The 17,008-nt window shown below is 35.7% G+C and overlaps 1 protein-coding gene across 1 annotated transcript; it reads right to left on the reverse strand.

The window, feature by feature from the left end:
* Positions 1 to 5,311: 5,311 nt before the first annotated feature.
* Positions 5,312 to 15,808, reverse strand: LOC137648873 (protein trapped in endoderm-1-like). The gene is made up of 3 exons (XM_068382045.1): positions 15,053 to 15,808; positions 10,353 to 10,531; positions 5,312 to 8,735 (listed from the first exon to the last, which is right to left on the reverse strand). The coding sequence occupies exons 1-3, from the start codon at positions 15,614 to 15,616 to the stop codon at positions 8,153 to 8,155; spliced, it is 1,326 nt and encodes a 441-aa protein (XP_068238146.1). The 5' UTR covers positions 15,617 to 15,808; the 3' UTR covers positions 5,312 to 8,152.
* Between the last annotated feature and the right edge of the window lie 1,200 nt (positions 15,809 to 17,008).

Genomic DNA, 17,008 nt, shown 5'->3' on the forward strand with positions numbered 1-17,008 from the left:
GATAGCTAACTGGGAATTTTTTTGCCGATCTGGATAGCTAACCGAAAATTTCGTGGCAATCCGGATAGCTCACTGGGAATTTCGTCCTGATCTGGTTAACAAAAAGGGAATTTTGTGCAGATCCGAATAGCTAACTGGAAATTACGTCGCGTTCTGGATAGCTACCCAGGAATTTTTTTGCAATCTGGATACCTAATCTGGAATATTTTGGCCATCTGGATAGCTAACATGGAATTTCTTGGCAACCCGGATAGCTAACCGGGGATTTCATGCCAAATCGGATTTGTTGCTGGGAATTTTGTGCTGATCGGGATTGCTAACCTATAATTTAGTGCTGATCCGGATATGTAACCGGAGAATTTGTGGCAATTCGGATAGCTAACTGGGAATTTTGATCTGATCTGGATAACAAATAGGGAATTTCGTGCAGATCCGAATAGCAAACTGGGAATTTTGTGCTGATCCGAATAGGTAACTGGGAATTATGTGTTGTTCTGGATAGCTAACCAGGAATTTTGTGGCAATCAGGATAACTATCCTGGAATTTCGTGGCCATCCGGATAGCTAACCAGGGATTACATGCTGATCCGAGTTTTTAACTGGGAATTTTGTGCTGATCCGAATAGGTAACTGGGAATTATGTGTCGTTCTGGATAGCTATCCAGGAATTTTGTGGCCATCCGGATAACTAACCAGGGATTTCATTCTGATCCGGGTTTTTAACTGGGAATTTTTTGCTGATCCGAATGGCTAACTAGGAACTATGTGTCGTTCTGGATAGCTAATCAGGAATTCATGGCAATCCCGATAGCTAACCTGGGATTTCATGCCAATCCAGATTTGTAACTGGGAATTTTGTGCTAATTGGGAATGCTAAACTGGAAATTTTGTGCCGATCCAAATAGCTAACCAGGCATTTCGTTGCAATCCGGTTAGCTAACATTGAATTTTGTGGTAATCCAGATAGCTAACCAGGGATTTTGTGCTGATCCAGATTGCTAACTGGAAATTTTGGCCCGATCCGTAGAGCTAACTGGGAATTACGTGTCATTCTGGATTGTTAACCAGGAATTTCATGACGATCTGGATAGCTAACCCGGTATTTCATGGCAAACACGATAGCCAACTGGGAAATTTGAGCCAATCTGGATTTCTAACTGGGAATTTTGTGCTTATCTGGATTGCTCACCAGGAATTTTATGCCTATCAGAATAGACAACCAGGAATTTTGTGCCGATCCGAATAGCTAACCAGGAATGTTTTGGCAATCCGGTTAGCTAACCTTGATTTCGTGGCATTTCAGATAGCTAACTAGGGATTTCTTGCCTATTCGGAGTGTTAACTGAGAATTTTGTGGCGATCCAAAGAGTTATCTGGGAATTACCTGTCGTTCTGGATAGGTAACCGGGAATTACCTGTCGTTCTGGATAGGTAACCGGGAATTACCTGTCGTTCTGGATAGCTAACCAGGAATTCCCTGTCGTTCTGGATAGCTAACCAGGAATTTTGTGGCAATCTGGATCGCTAACCTGGAATTTAGTGGCAATCCAGATAGCCAACTGGTGATTTCGTGCCAATCTAGATCTTTAACTGGAAATATTGTGCTGATCTGGATTGCTAACTGGGAATTTCATGCTGATCTTGATAAGCTGAACAGGAATTTCATGCCGATCCAAGTAGCTAACCAGGATTTTCATGTCGATCTGAATAGCTAACCAGGAATTTCTGGGAAATCTGGTTAGCTAACCTTCAATTTCGTGGCAATTCGGATAGCTAACAGTGAATTTCATGCCGATCTGGATTGCTAACCAGGAATTTCGTGCTGATCTGAATAGCTCAGCACTGATCTGAATGGCTCAGCAGGAATTTCATGCTGGTTTGATTGGCTAACCAGGAATTTTGCGCTGATTCAGCTAGCTAAACGAGAATTTTATGCTGATGCGAAGAGCTAATTGCGAATTTTGTGCCGATTCGGATGGCTAATATTTCTTGCCGATCTGGATAGCTAACCGGAATTTTGTGTCAATCCAGTCGGTTAATCAGGTTTTTTGTGTCAATCCGAATAGCAAACGGAATTTCGCGCCCATCTGAATAGCTAACCGCGAATTTTATGCCGATCAGGATTGCTAACCGTATTAGAATATAAGTAGTAGAGTTAATGTTTGGTTGTTGAAAGTGTTATTCTTTATTACCTTATCTATTAGAACTTCTGCTCCATATCATTGTTTGCCTGTGTGTGTGTGAGCTTTTATGATCTGTGACAGGATTAGCTGGTTACAGGCTAAATTTGCCAAACTGTTCGGTCATTGCTAACGTCAGATTTAACAGATGAGGTAAATGTACAAATTACATTGGCGTTTTATTGCAACGCTTTTTTTATTCACCTAATATATTTTTATCTATATTAGGTCCTGTCTTCAGGAAGACTTGGTTATTAAGGTTTCATTTTTTTCCTTGGTTAAATTTTACTTCACTGATTTGCTGTGGTACTTCAGTCGTAAATATTTTGAATCATTAACGCTGTCATAAGATTCCCACGGTCTTTGGTAATGTTTGGTATTGGAAGATTTATATTTGAGTTTACTTATCAAACGTCATGGCATGGGGCATTATATTTTCTTTCCTTTCGCTGAGCCTTCTATGGTGTTCGGAAAAGTCTTCAGAATTGCAACGCCTCTTTAAAGTGGCATCGATATTGATTCGCTCGGAATCAACTTTGCCAGGAGAATGGTCCAGGAACCAGAGATTCTCGTCCAGTCACCCAGTTAAAGAATTGTCATTTAACCAAAATGACGAAAGGCAAACCCCGCTGCATAGAATCCCTAATTTCTAGGTTTGGGTTAGGGGAGATTTGATCTGGATTATCAGCATTCAATTACGGATTTCCTCGCTTCTGAAAGGTTCGCTGAATGCACTCTCTCTCTCTCTCTCTCTCTCTCTCTCTCTCTCTCTCTCTCTCTCTCTCTCTCTCTCTCTCTCTCTCTCTCTCTCTCATATAGAGACTTATGCATACAATAAAGTGTTGGCAAGAACTCTCGTTAATTTATATACATACGCGTGGGTTTATTCTTCTAAACTTACTTACCTGACCAAAGGGATATATATATATATATATATATATATATATATATATATATATATATGTGTGTGTATATATATATATATATATATATATATATATATATATGTGTGTATATATATATATATATATATATATATATGTATATGTATATATATATATATATATATATATATATATATATATATATATATATATATAGATAGATAGATAGATAGATAGATATGTGTTTATATGTGTTACCAAGGAACAGATATGACACTATATAAAGCACACATTTACCTAAACGTATATCTCAAACCTTGCACATAAGGTTGCACAATTATTTCATACATATGTGAAAACATAAACAAGTCCCTTTCGTCTCTTGAGATCTTTGATATTGGAGAGTATTTGTCATTACATTTCTTCCAGCTTTGCATAAAGAATATACTGCATAAAAGAGACTTTAGTAATTCAGTTGTTTGTTTAATATGTGTTACATTTGCCTGTATGTTGTAAACACATTTCTCGTATGTATATATGTACGTGTTTATAATTCCCGTGAGGGAAAGAGGCGAAAATTTTACCGTCTCTTAAATAAAACATTTTCTCGCGGGTGGTGCATTTACTGATCGTCAGAGCAGCTGTTCCGGATTTATAATACGTGCATCTACCCTTTATGGAGTATTATCTTCCCTGAGAGAGTTGAATCGGAGGATTTTTTATATTTCTATTTGAGCTTTATCCTAAGGTGATTGTTCATGCTTAAGCTCTTGGTACTCTGGAACCTATAGCCATGAAAGTGATGGTAAGATAAGAGATGTTCGACAAATGAGGTCATATGTTAATAGACATTACATGCCTTCCCAAAGCTGAGAGATCAGTCCCTTTATAGTATTTCGCCCTGGCATTTGCAACTCTTCCTGCCTCCATGTTTCCACAATGTACTGATATACCGCACTGAAAATGAGCGTTCGTTTTTCTTAGGTATGCAAGACTTAATGGAACAGTCTTCAGTAATTTGCTCTTTATATGTAATTGGATCTTGAGGGGGAATTATAGAGCATAAAGATAGTTCCTTCTGTGGCAATCTTCTCCACTCTTCTCGAGCCAGAAGTCATCAGTCACAATAAAAGACAAAATTCTACTCTTTTTGTTCTGGAGTTCTCGGCGTTTTTATCTTAACAAGTCCCTCAAGAGTTATATGCCCATCAATCAAAACTAACCCAAATTGACACTGTAAGAAGGGGGTTATGATTCAACACCAGTTTCCTATAAAACTATATTATACTTTATATACATTGCTGGATGCTTTTATTGATATATCCATAGTTTAACTATTAGCACACTAATCGGCTTTAAGATGGATGTTAATAGAACTTCATTATAATTCTGCCAGAAAATTAAATCATTTTTTTTCCATGAAGCACTCTTAGTAACCCTTTAACAAACTTCGACCAATTGAACCCTTCTGTGATCTCTCATGATATTCTTCAGTCCTGTAACCCATTGGCCCCTTGTAACACTTTATGACCCTTTACAACCTTTTGTAAACGTTTGTGACCCAGTGTAACCCTCTCCGATACCTTATAACCATAAGTGACCTCTTGAAGTCTTCTGCAACCCTCTGTAATCCTTGCAAGGTGTCTCTCACCCACCGGTCATAGAAGGATAAATTAAAACGTATGAGAACTTTGTACTGTTTAATGACGTATGATAAATTACAGAAATATATTAAGGAATGAATGGTAAATATAATGACAGTACCAACGACATTGATTATTTGCTCGATGCAAATTGAGAAAGTGACGCAATTCAAAAAATAGTATGAAGGTCGAGATCAAAATAAATTCGATATATATGCATATGTAAAGATCTATGTATGAATATATATATATATATATATATATATATATATATATATATATATATATATATATATGCAACATTGAAAATACGTTTGACAATATACCGAAGGAATATTATTAGATTTTCTGGAATGCTACGTGTATAACACACACACACACACACACACACACACACACGCACATATATATATATATATATATATATATATACATATACATATATATGTATATATATACATATATATACGTATATATATATATATATATATATATATATATATATGTGTGTGTGTGTGTGTGTGTGTGTGTGTGTATGTGTGTGTATCTGTGTATCTGTAGCGTGGGTAAGATTTTCAGTAATAATGAAAAAAAAAGACATATAGTTATTTCATGGTTTTAATGAGTATTTACCTCACTGAACTTCGTAATAAAATCTCATGAACAGTTCACTATTACCTTTCTTTATGAGTAAATTCTTTATATTTTAGACCAAAGTACATGAGCATTGTTCAAGCCTCTCATTATAGAATCTGAAAGGCATTTCATTATCATTATTGTCATCATTAGCATATGCTAAAAAGATTCATACCAGTTAATTTTGTTAGTCTTAACAAATCCTGTGATTTCATCATTACAAATATTATTTAAATTTAATCTAGTGGAACAGATGACCCATTCTGGAAGGAAAACGAGTAGTATAAACTTCAAAGGGGGGGGGGGGGGGGGCAGATCTGCTCTTAAGGATGACAAAGGTTTGGGAGTAATAAGGAATGATGTCAAGAAAAGCATTACCGAGATCTGGAGTATTTCGAAGAATACCGATGTCTATATGCGTATCTTTTAATAATTTAAGGATTGAAACAGTTTGCACCAATGAGAACCGGTGTCTTATTTTAATGGGAAATTTCTTGGGTTAAAAGTCAAGTAGGAATTTATTGGACAAGAATTCTATCTGGTTACCTCTTCAGCTTAGATAGAACTTGTCTAACAATTTCATTACTTTGTTGAAGTTCTGCAAGAATACATATTTTTAGTGACTTTATACATATATACCTGTATATATATATATATATATATATATATATATATATATATATATATATATATATATATATATATATATATATATACATACATACATACATACATACATACTCGCAAACTACTAATTACTTTTTGGTTGATTCCTTGGGTTAACTACGACTCATTGACGCTTACACTATACCATCAATTGAAAAAAGGCAAAAGTAGAGTTTTCTTGAGTTCATTCTTATTAATCCACCTGTGGAAATCGTATATTACCTCATCCAAGGAAGTTATATTTTTGTCCCTGTTAACTTGGTTTAGCATTTTAGCGGGTTTAACGCAAAAATTTTTCTATAGAAATAACCAAAAGGTGCATTTCTCAGTCTTATTTCTATTTGTTGCCACACATCAGTGTGTCACTTTCCTTGTTTTTACTTATGATTACATTATCAACACTTGTTACCTATCATTTATCCTGGAAAAACTTTATTTCCAGCTTTTGTTTATGGTTTTTCCTTTTATTTCATAAGAGCCGGATTAGAAGATCCTGCCACATTTCCTGTGGCTAAATAGTTTTTATGATGGCCCAACCTGTCAGGAAAGTCCAGGGCTAGATATAAAGTAAGGTTAAGTTTATTAGGTTTTGACTTTCAACCATCATCGCTGTCAAAGCCTGGGTAATGAGAGAGGATAGTTAAGCATATAGAGTTGACATACCTAAATATAAACATTACTGCAAACTCCCAGAGACTGTAGGGGTCTAGTGCAATCGGAACCCGTTACAAAAAGGCTTAGATAGCCACCTGAGTGAGCATAAGGGATAAGGAATTCTTATTTATTAAAGAAAAAAAAAAAGTTAAAATGATGAAGTAGGAAGCATATTGATCCTATGTTACCATCATAATTAACAGACATCTACTTAAGTGAACCTTTAATGTCATTTATGTTAAATAACATTTCTAACAATTTTGACAAGGTTTTATGCCGTATGTGTAGTTTGCCCTCATTAGTCATATATTTATTAAGTAACATTTCCGAGCAAGAATGTCACAAAAGTTCAAACCAACTAGTGAATGAAAAGGCAAGCTTAGATAATTTCCCATCGTAAATGAATACATCCCAACTGTCCTTTGTAAAACTTAAAACTAAATATAAATTAATACAAGTACAAATTCCCTGAGGAAAGAAAATTCGGGACAAGAGCCCCCTGGAGCAAAGCATGGGAAAGAAGGAAGGAGCTTATAGGTGGTATTGTCGAGTAACTTGCACAAAATGGCGGTTGCCATGCAGCCGTTATGTTCCGCATCTGTTAACTGCTTTAGACATTGTATTGTGTCATGCCTCTTAGATTTAATGCTTCTCTCTGCCAAGATATAACCAGATTAAAGTTGATTATAACTTTATTAACGAACACCATCATTTTAACTAGGTTGCAAATGCACATATTAAGTCCACGATTATGTATGATTAAGTATAGATTAAATCTTCGGCAAGGTAGCTTTTGACAATTTACTTTCTTAAGTATCCTCCTAGTTAGGGAGGCTGAAGAGGCTATCTGATAATGTTGGTTGAAGCTGCCTTGCGGAATCTTTACCTGTGTCTCATAATCGGTAAATATTGAACTCTTCACTTTCCCACAACTCAACCTAGGATGCCGTGTCTTTACTCATAGGGGCTCGGCCCCCCTGAGACCCCCAAATTGCTTAAAGAGATCTAGGACACCATGTTCCTATTCTTAGTATGGCTGAGTATCTGAATGTGCACAGGTAGTCATATCTGCTGCCTTGTCCAAGAATAAATCAAAATATACATGAACAGTCCTGGGGTATTTTTATCCATTGATTATATCATCATGAAATGGAAGTGGAAAAACTACAAGCACTGTAGCAGGTAATCAATCACACTTGCAAGGTGGTACAAATATAAAAGGTCGTTCATTTGTATTTATACACCTCAATAAGTGATGATAAATGGTGAGACGGACGGACACACAGATACAGACTTTGAAGCGTGGGAACACATTAAAGCTCGGCTTACTGGCGCTTTATCGTATGAAATAATATTCACAACAAGATAATTTGCAAAGGGAATGATCTGAAGTTATTCTCATCTTGCAAGTGACACTTCACGACCAGCTTTCCATGTTATTCTCATACAGTTTTCAGCTATTTTATTTATTAAATATTTTTTCCAGCTATTATCCTTTATTGCTAGAATTACACGACACCTCCGTGATCCTAGTGAAATCAGAAGACTGCGAAAGGTCCCCACTGATGTTGGAATGCACTGTGCACAAAGATAGATGTCGCGGTTTCCCTAAATAGTTCAGTGCAGGACTTGGAGAATCATTCTGGCCATCGTGCTCCTTATCTATGGACTCTGCTGACGACCCTAAAGGAAAGGAGTGGAGTGAGATGTCCCTGCTACTCGATTGTAAGTCATGGCAAGACCCAACGGAGGAGGCCGCCTCCAGATTTTCAGTTTTTGTCCTGTGGATGCACTGCCTAGCTTTGTACAAACTAAAGGCGATGAGCTGTTTGAAAGCTTTTCGGAAATTCTCGTTTCTCGCCACGTACAGGAAGACGTTGACGTCGTATTGGATCCAGTACACCATGTAGATGAAGATGCCGAGCGTCACGTGGCTCTCGTTCCTGATCAGACAGACGATGTTGTAGACGCAGATCGGGATCACGCAGATGAGGAAGGTGAAGAGCAGGGCTAAGATGAGCGTGACTGATCGCATCATGTCCCAGAAGCGGTCCATGACTAGATCTTCTGGTCTGGAATGGAAAAGATGGGAAAGGTTTTAGCTTGTTATGTATTGACAATAATTATTACATTTTTATACAGTTGCAAATATACATTTCGTTTTTTATTTATTACATTCAGTAAATCAAATAGGGGTAAAGATCCTAAATTAAGTAATGATTGTCCATTATGATCTTTTAACTTTTCATTGGCTTTAATGAAGTCTAAATGTAGACCTAACCTAAGATAAATAGAAATTATATTGCAACATATGAAAACATTCACAGGGAAAAAAATATTCACAGTGTTTACAGTTATTCAGAGCTATACTGAATAATGAGTTATACTGAATATATATTTGCATAGTTCAGGTTCGTCATTATGGTTCATGCAATTTTCAATGGAATTAAAGTTAATTCTTTCAAAAATTTTCTCTAACATGCGAGAGCAAATGGCAGTTAAAGATAACATTTCGTTTTTTTGGGCATATTGTTGAGAAACTGAAAATTATATATAAACTTTGTTATAGAGATTGATTAGATTGGGTAAACAGAAAATTCAGAAATTAATATTTATTAAAAAGGATTTATCTATAAAAGAAGACCAATTTCTTTTTTTATACTTACTTTATATTCTTACTTTTCAACATGACTTTTATTAGGAATGAAATAACAAGAAAATTCTTGGTTATCGTCGTTAATGAAGCATTAAACTGAAAAAAAAACTTAATTCACTTTCATTTTAATAATGAAAATAGCTAACCAAATGATAATTTTTGTTCACCACTTACTCAGTCTCTTCCTGTTTGGTAGTTTTTCCTTAGTTTTTATTTGCTTATTTGAATATGCTTGCGTCTTAAAAATGTTTCATAATATGGTAAATTTGCTACCACATTTTTTTTTAGAGTTTACTAAAAACTTTTAATTAGTATGTCACCATCACCCCACCCAACCCCTTCCTGTTATGATTTTCCTCAATGAGTTGAGAAATGAAGTGGAAAAGAAGTTGAAAGGATTTAATAATGTGGAAGATTTGTACTGGTAATTAGTTATGTTGTCCATGGATGGCTAGCATCTCTAGTGTATGAGACAGACAGGCAGACAGAAAATATTAAGGCTTTCAAGAAGAAACTTAAGACCCTCTTGTTTTCTAAGTGAATCGATAATTTGGATTGGACATTTAACACCGATTACACTGTGTGATACTATAAATACCTAAAAATGAGTACGACAAACAGATTTCGTAGGTTCTGTAGGGTACAGTGTTCCCATGTGTGATAGGACCAGGAAAACGTCTCTTAAAGTAAAGTAAGTAATGTTCTGATATCTTTTCATCTGCTTGCTTATTTACCTTTATTATTACTTCCAATTATTAAATATGGGACTCAGAACAGTGGAAGCTTGTTTTGAAATGTACGAGTTTAGGAGAGACCTGTCATGAGTGTTTGCAAATTTTAAACAAGAACAACGACACGAATACAACAATAAAAATAATGATATAATCCTAGTACAAAATCAACTTTCACATTCAAAACAAGTATATATATTATAATTCCAGTTCCCTTTTGCTCGACTTCCTTGGCATCGTAGTTCCCCTGGAATCCTGGCGCGGGGGGGAAAAGACATAATTTATTATAGTTTGGGACTTACGCGCCATTTTTCCTGAGGGCCCGGACGTTGCACCAGATCTGATAGATGATGCTGAAGCATCCCAGAGGCATCAGGAGACACGGGAGGGAGGATTCCAAGGAGTAGAAGATGAATCGGGCCATCTCTCCTTCGATGTCGCACTTGAAGGTGACGTGGTCGTAGCCATAACCTCCGATATCCTACAGGAGGGGAAGAGAAAGAGTTGAAAATCGATATCTGTAATTACCATTGACTCATTATCGAGCGTAGACATCCTTCAGCGGAAGAGGGTAAAAGCAGTTGAAAATTAATATGTACATAATCTCTCTCTGCCGACCATATTCATGCATGTGCCTGGGCATGCTCTTACACTCACAAACACGCACACACATACGCACTTATACACACACTATATATGTACACATATATACAGTATATTTACTGTGCATATATTTATATATATATATATATATATATATATATATATGTATATATATATATATATATATATATATATATATATGCGTTTGTGTGTACGCGCATTCGTTTACATGTAAATTCACTCTGTGTACGAAGCATCTCTGTAAATATTTGGGATCAATTTTGAATTTCCTATATATTTCATCGTCAATTGCAAGGGAATGATCATACGAAGAAACAGTAGAAGCAAAACCTTTAGAAAAACTAAAAATAAATGGAGTGTTACTGCTGGAAAATATCTGTCAAGAGACTCGGGTATGAATGAATGTGTAATAAAAAAGGAAGATAAAAATGGTGATAAAACATAAAAGAGGCTCTTCGCGGGGAGTCCTCCATAAAAAATCCTCCATCCTTTCTCCCAAAAGGATTTACTGCTGCTATAAGAGAGATGTTACTTTTTTTAATTCTCTTCTTTTACTTCATTTAGTCTTGGGTGGAATATTTCATTTTCGTTTGTATTTTTCTCTCCAGAAAGTCTTCTCGCTTCTGAGGAGAAGGCTTCTGAAAGTAACGAAATTTTTTAGTACTCAAATAATAAGATGGTTGAACCGTAGCAGAAATTCTAATGTTTTAAAGTTACTATTTACCCTTTTGAAAGCACTGACACGTTCTTCAAACTCTTAGATGTTTTAGATATTTTCTTTATAAAACTTCTGTCATTTCGTTACCCAGACATTTTATAAGCCACCCTCTTTTATCCTCCCTCTCAAGGACTGGACTTTTAATACCCTTTTAACCAGTATATTGTCCCCAGTCTCCATAAATGATAACACCTCTGTAACGAGTATCAAACTTCCAACCCTTTTTGTCCTATTTATACTTCATAGACCATCCGTTTGATTTTAATTTTCTTCACACAAAGAAATCCTAACTCGCCTGTTCATTTCCAAAATTTTACTATGTATATCTTTTTTACCTATCACAAACTCCTTCAATTGAACCTCTCTCCTCTTAAGAATCCTAACTGACAATGTGAATTTATCCTCCTTCATCTGCCAGTATCTTGAATTATCAGTTATCTTCCAACTGGTCTTAGGAACCCTTGGGAGGGCTTGATTTACTGAAATGATGCGTGTTGTTTCTTAACAATTACTAATACTTTTGAAGTATTGGAATAATTCTGGGACACTCCTTTCGTTCTACTCTAGGATATTTTTCTAACCATTTACCCACTCTTATCCAATTTCTAATCCCTCTTTTTACTTGTTGAAGTCTTCATGCATTTTTATAGCTAATTTTTTTTCCGCCGTTCCCAATAAGGCAAAAAGTGAACTATCATTTAAACTTGATGGAGTCTATTGATTTATACTGAAGAGTTGCTTATCCTTTACACTGAAGAGATTGGCTCTTAATTCAAACTGAACTGGGTCCCCTCCCCTTTTAGCTGAAAAGAGTCACTATTGAATTCAAGCCGAAGAGTTAGTCATTCTTTAAGCTGAAGAGTCACTATTTGAATCCAAATTTCAGTGACTTATCCTTCAAGTTAAAAAGAGTTGCTATTGATTCCAAATTATAGAGAGTCCCCTAGCCTTTATGCTACAGAGTCGCTATTGAATTCAAGCTTAAGTTACTTACTCCTCCTTCTAGTTGAAGAAAGTCTCTATTGAATTATAGGTGAAGCGAGTCTCATCTCTTATAAAATATATGGTATCATTATGTCCAATGAGTAACCATTTAGATGGAATCTTTCGATTCTGTGGTTTGTTCCGATATCAAAAGTGAACATCAGGCCATTGGTTCAATTCAGATATTCTTGACTAACGAGCTGCAGTTGTGCAAGGCAAGATGTTCTATTGATACCAACCTACCACACGTGTTTTCATTCCTATCATTGTTAGACTGTGGACTTACATTCTTGGCAATGCTATTGGCGCCTCTTCAAACAATTGTAGCAACTATATTTCACTGTTACCACGTTTTTTAGGACTTATTGTTGTGTGTGTGTTTGTATACATGTATATCTTTATGTTTGTTGTAAGTTTGCCAAGGTACCAGCCACCCGTTGAGATGCAACCGGTAGAGAGTTATTGGATCCTTTGACTGGCCAGACAGTACTACATTGGATCCCTCTCTTTGGTTACGGCTCTTTTTTTCTTTACGTACACATACACCGAATAGTCTGGCCTATTCTTTTCACATTCTCCTCTGTCCTCATACGCCTGACAACACGCAGATTTCCAAACAGTTCTTCTTCACTCAAGGGGTTAACTACTGCACTGTAATTGTTCAGTGGCTATTATCCTTTTAGTAAGGGTAGAAGAGACTTTTTAGCTATGGTAAGAAGCTCTTGTAGGAGAAGGACACTCAAAATCAAACCATTGTTCTCCAGGCCATGCTCCTCCACTATCTTTGGTTTGAGTTCTCATGCTTGAGGGTACACTTGGGCATGCTATTTCTATCTTATTTCTCTTATTGTTTTTATGAAGTTTTTATAGTTTGTATATTATAAATCTAATTTAACGTTGTTAATGATCTAAAGATATTTTATTTGGTTGTTATTACTTCTCTTCTTGTTTATTTCCTTGTTTCCTTTCCTCACTGGGCTGTTTTTTCTGTTGGAGCCCTTGGGCTTAGAGGATCATGCTTTTCCAGCTAGGGTTGTAGCTTAACTAGCAATAATAATAATAATATTCCATGTTCTTCATATTTTTCACTTGTGGATAGATTATTATTTTTCATGCTTGCTTGTTATGGCACCTGGCTTTTGTGTATACTGTACTTGATATAGTTACTTTCATAACAAAAAAATGAATAATAATGATAATAATGATGATGATAACAACAACAACGACAACCTTTACTGAGGGCTCTTTCTATATTGAAATGAACCAGTCTGATGGAATGCAAGCAAAAGATTTTTCGCAAAAGTTATCGCTCTCAATTGCTATGTATCACATGGCAAAGCTGAACACGAGTCAAGCAGACGAGAAGTGCCAATTAGCGTTATCAAACGTCGCCAGTCTCAGACACTCGTTATCTGCGAGACTTCCAAAGCATGAGAAAGAGAGATGATAAAATATGTGACATCGTTTTTCACGGGTCACGGTGAAAATCAGCTTGAAGCTTTTCAGATGTGGGATCATGTGTCTATACGAAACTTGGTGGACATGTGGGGGGTACCACCCAAAGACAAGTCTATTAGATTTAAAAAAAAAAAAGAAAAAAAAAAACAGCGAAATACAAGTAAGCAGTTTTTGTTATCATTCTAACGTGTGTTAGCACGTGCGATGTATTGCTTTAGAGAAGAAAAATATCAAGATATTTTGTATGAAAACATAATTTTGTGAAGTATTTTTTGTACTGCTACTACTACTACTACTACTACTACTACTACTACTACTACTACTACTACTACTACTACTACTACTACTACTACTACTACTACTAATAATAATAATAATAATAATTATTATTATTATTATTTTTTGTTTTTATTATTGTTATTTATTGTTATTATTTATTATTATTTTTTACTATTATTGATTATTTTTATTATTATTGTTATTATTTATTATTATTATTGTTATTATTTATTATTATTATTATTATTATTATTTTTTATTATTATTATTATTTATTTACTATTATTATTTATTTATTATTATTATTTGTTATTTATTTATTTATTATTATTTATTATTTATTATTATTATTATTATTATTAGTAGTAGTAGTAGTAGTAGTAGTAGTAGTTTTAGTAGTAGTAGTAGTACTAGTATTAGTAGTAGTAGTAGTAGTAGTAGTAGTAGTAGTAGTGGCTTGATTACATAATTGTCGTCAACAGGGAATATACTGTAGACTAAAGAGGCATAGTTGGGCAAAATCTCTAAGGCATTCCTGAAAGAAAACCTTCTCATGCCGTGATCTATCTTTTCCCAGGAGATTCCCAGAAGCGAAGGGGGAACTTTTAATTGCATTCCTATCGTCCCAAAGGTCCCAAAGGAGACTGTGGATAAATAACGTTCCTCTAGAGGTTGTTTTAATTGGATGTACGTCTTGCCTGTTTTTTCCTTCGGTTTATCTTTTTTGCTAATTTAGTAGGTTACTTGTCATACATAATGGAGATGTGTTGAAATTTTTTATACTCTGTGCAACATTATTTAGAATATATAAATCTTCGACTGAATTTATTAGATAAAGGAACTTATAGAGTGGGTGATGAGAGAAAGGGAGACCTGTTATTTCAATTTCAGAAATGCTATATTTAAATGAAAAAAAGGAAATTTAGTTCGCACACTCACCGGCAGGAGGATGATCAACTGTGGCACAGCACTCGCCACCCAGATGATGACGATGAACACCATGGTAGGCTTTGGTTTGAAGAAACGCCGACCCCTGCTGCGTCTGAGATCCACACACCGCTGTACGGTGATCAGGGTTAGTGTCTGCCACTCCACCAGAGCATTGAAATACCTGAAGAGAGCTGCGCCACTGCAAAAGACCACGCTTGGCCGTCTTTGCGAGAAGGCATAGCTGTAGGTGTATGCTGTTATAGGCAGGTTGACTCCACAGTAGAGCAGGTCGCAAACACTGAGGTTCAGGAGGAGCATGGTGTAACCATCCATAGGTATTACAGGTCTCTGGTGTACCTGATATCGCGAATTATTTGACAAAGAGTTTGGGCTCCTCTGTTTGCATCTCCTCCAGAGATCAAATTGCCAAATTATTGTGATAATGCTCATGAGATTGCCAACAATTCCAATGACAGCTACGCAGATGGCCCATACCTGGGCTGAGTGAATCCACCATAAGTTCTTAGTGGTACTGTTGCCTGTAGGTGGAAAGTCTCCTTCAAGACTGTCCATAGCTTGTATTGAAACAAACACAGCAACATAAAGGATTGCAAATCTTGTTTTTTCTGTAGTGTTAAAGAAGCTATTGGATCTGTATGGGCGTCAGCTATGCTGATATCGTTTTTATTTTTAGACTTGAGTTCTTGCTTTTGAGAGAATCGTGCCTTATCTGGGTTTAAGCTCTTGTCAGCCCACTTGCAGAATGAATTCCTGGAAAATAAGATATGTACATTGGAAAGTGAATGGGAAATGCGTGATAAGTATATAAAGGATAGGAAGGCGGCTGCTAGGAAATTTATACAAACATGAAAGCTGTAGGGAATAGGGTGGTTTTGTAATAAAATATAAATATGCACGAACAATACTAATGATTAAGGAGACCGTGGTAAGGAAAGAAAATGTAGTAACACAGTTTTCATATACTACTTAGGTTTATCTCTTCCATTTTAGCAGAATTTTTGTTTATATTAGGCTTTGAAAACTTCAATATCCGAATGTTCAACAGAATATTTGGATTGACAGTATTTGGGCCATATGTCCCGTCGATGGGATCAAGGAGGCCATACAGACGCCTGATGCAACTGGAGTTCGAGAAAGACCATCGTAGTGGCAATATGAAGTCAAAGTTAAAAGAAGTTGGACATGAAAATGGCAGAAAGAGACTTCGTTAAAATTGAGTGTAGCTAAAGACCGAAGGGACGCTGTGGACACCCTTTTGGTAATGCCTACAGTGCGCCTCTTGATGTGCACTGACTGCACCGCTTCTCAGTGGGGGTTAGGATCCTAAGTTCTGTTTTTCCAAAACTTTTCATCAACAATATTCATTAAAAATATTTCTTCGCAAAATTCATGTAAGATATATTCCTTGCCAAGATTCTTGGGCAGTATGTGTTGTACTCTGTTAGCGTTGTTCAAAGATTTATTTTTTTCAGAAGCAGGTCTTCTGAAAGGATACCAGAAAACTGAAAAATCAATCAATCGATCTTCACATGTCGAGTAGCATTCATTAATATGTTCCATTGTGCGGGAAATAACGTTTTGTTTAACAATTGGGAACATTTATGCGAGTTACTTAACGTGTATGAAATCAATAATTATTTAGCGACAAAAACATTTACTAAAATCTTCCTGTGTCTAGATTCGATAATCTCTCCGTTATCATGAATTATGGAATATGTTATCGTGTGCATGAAATAAATTTCATTCAGAACTAAGAAAATTCTCTGAAATTATCCATTAGCAATCCGGAGCTATTTCTGAAATTACTATCGTATGAACAAAATCAGTTATTATTTAACCCTCATGAATATACCGTGAAATTTGATGACTTCTGCATTATATCGATTTAGTAAAATGCTTTATCCGAACGTTTCAAACTCTTTCTATAGGTGTCGAAATATATGG

Source organism: Palaemon carinicauda, chromosome 10 (genome assembly GCF_036898095.1).
Source record: "Palaemon carinicauda isolate YSFRI2023 chromosome 10, ASM3689809v2, whole genome shotgun sequence".
NCBI lineage: Eukaryota > Metazoa > Arthropoda > Malacostraca > Decapoda > Palaemonidae > Palaemon > Palaemon carinicauda.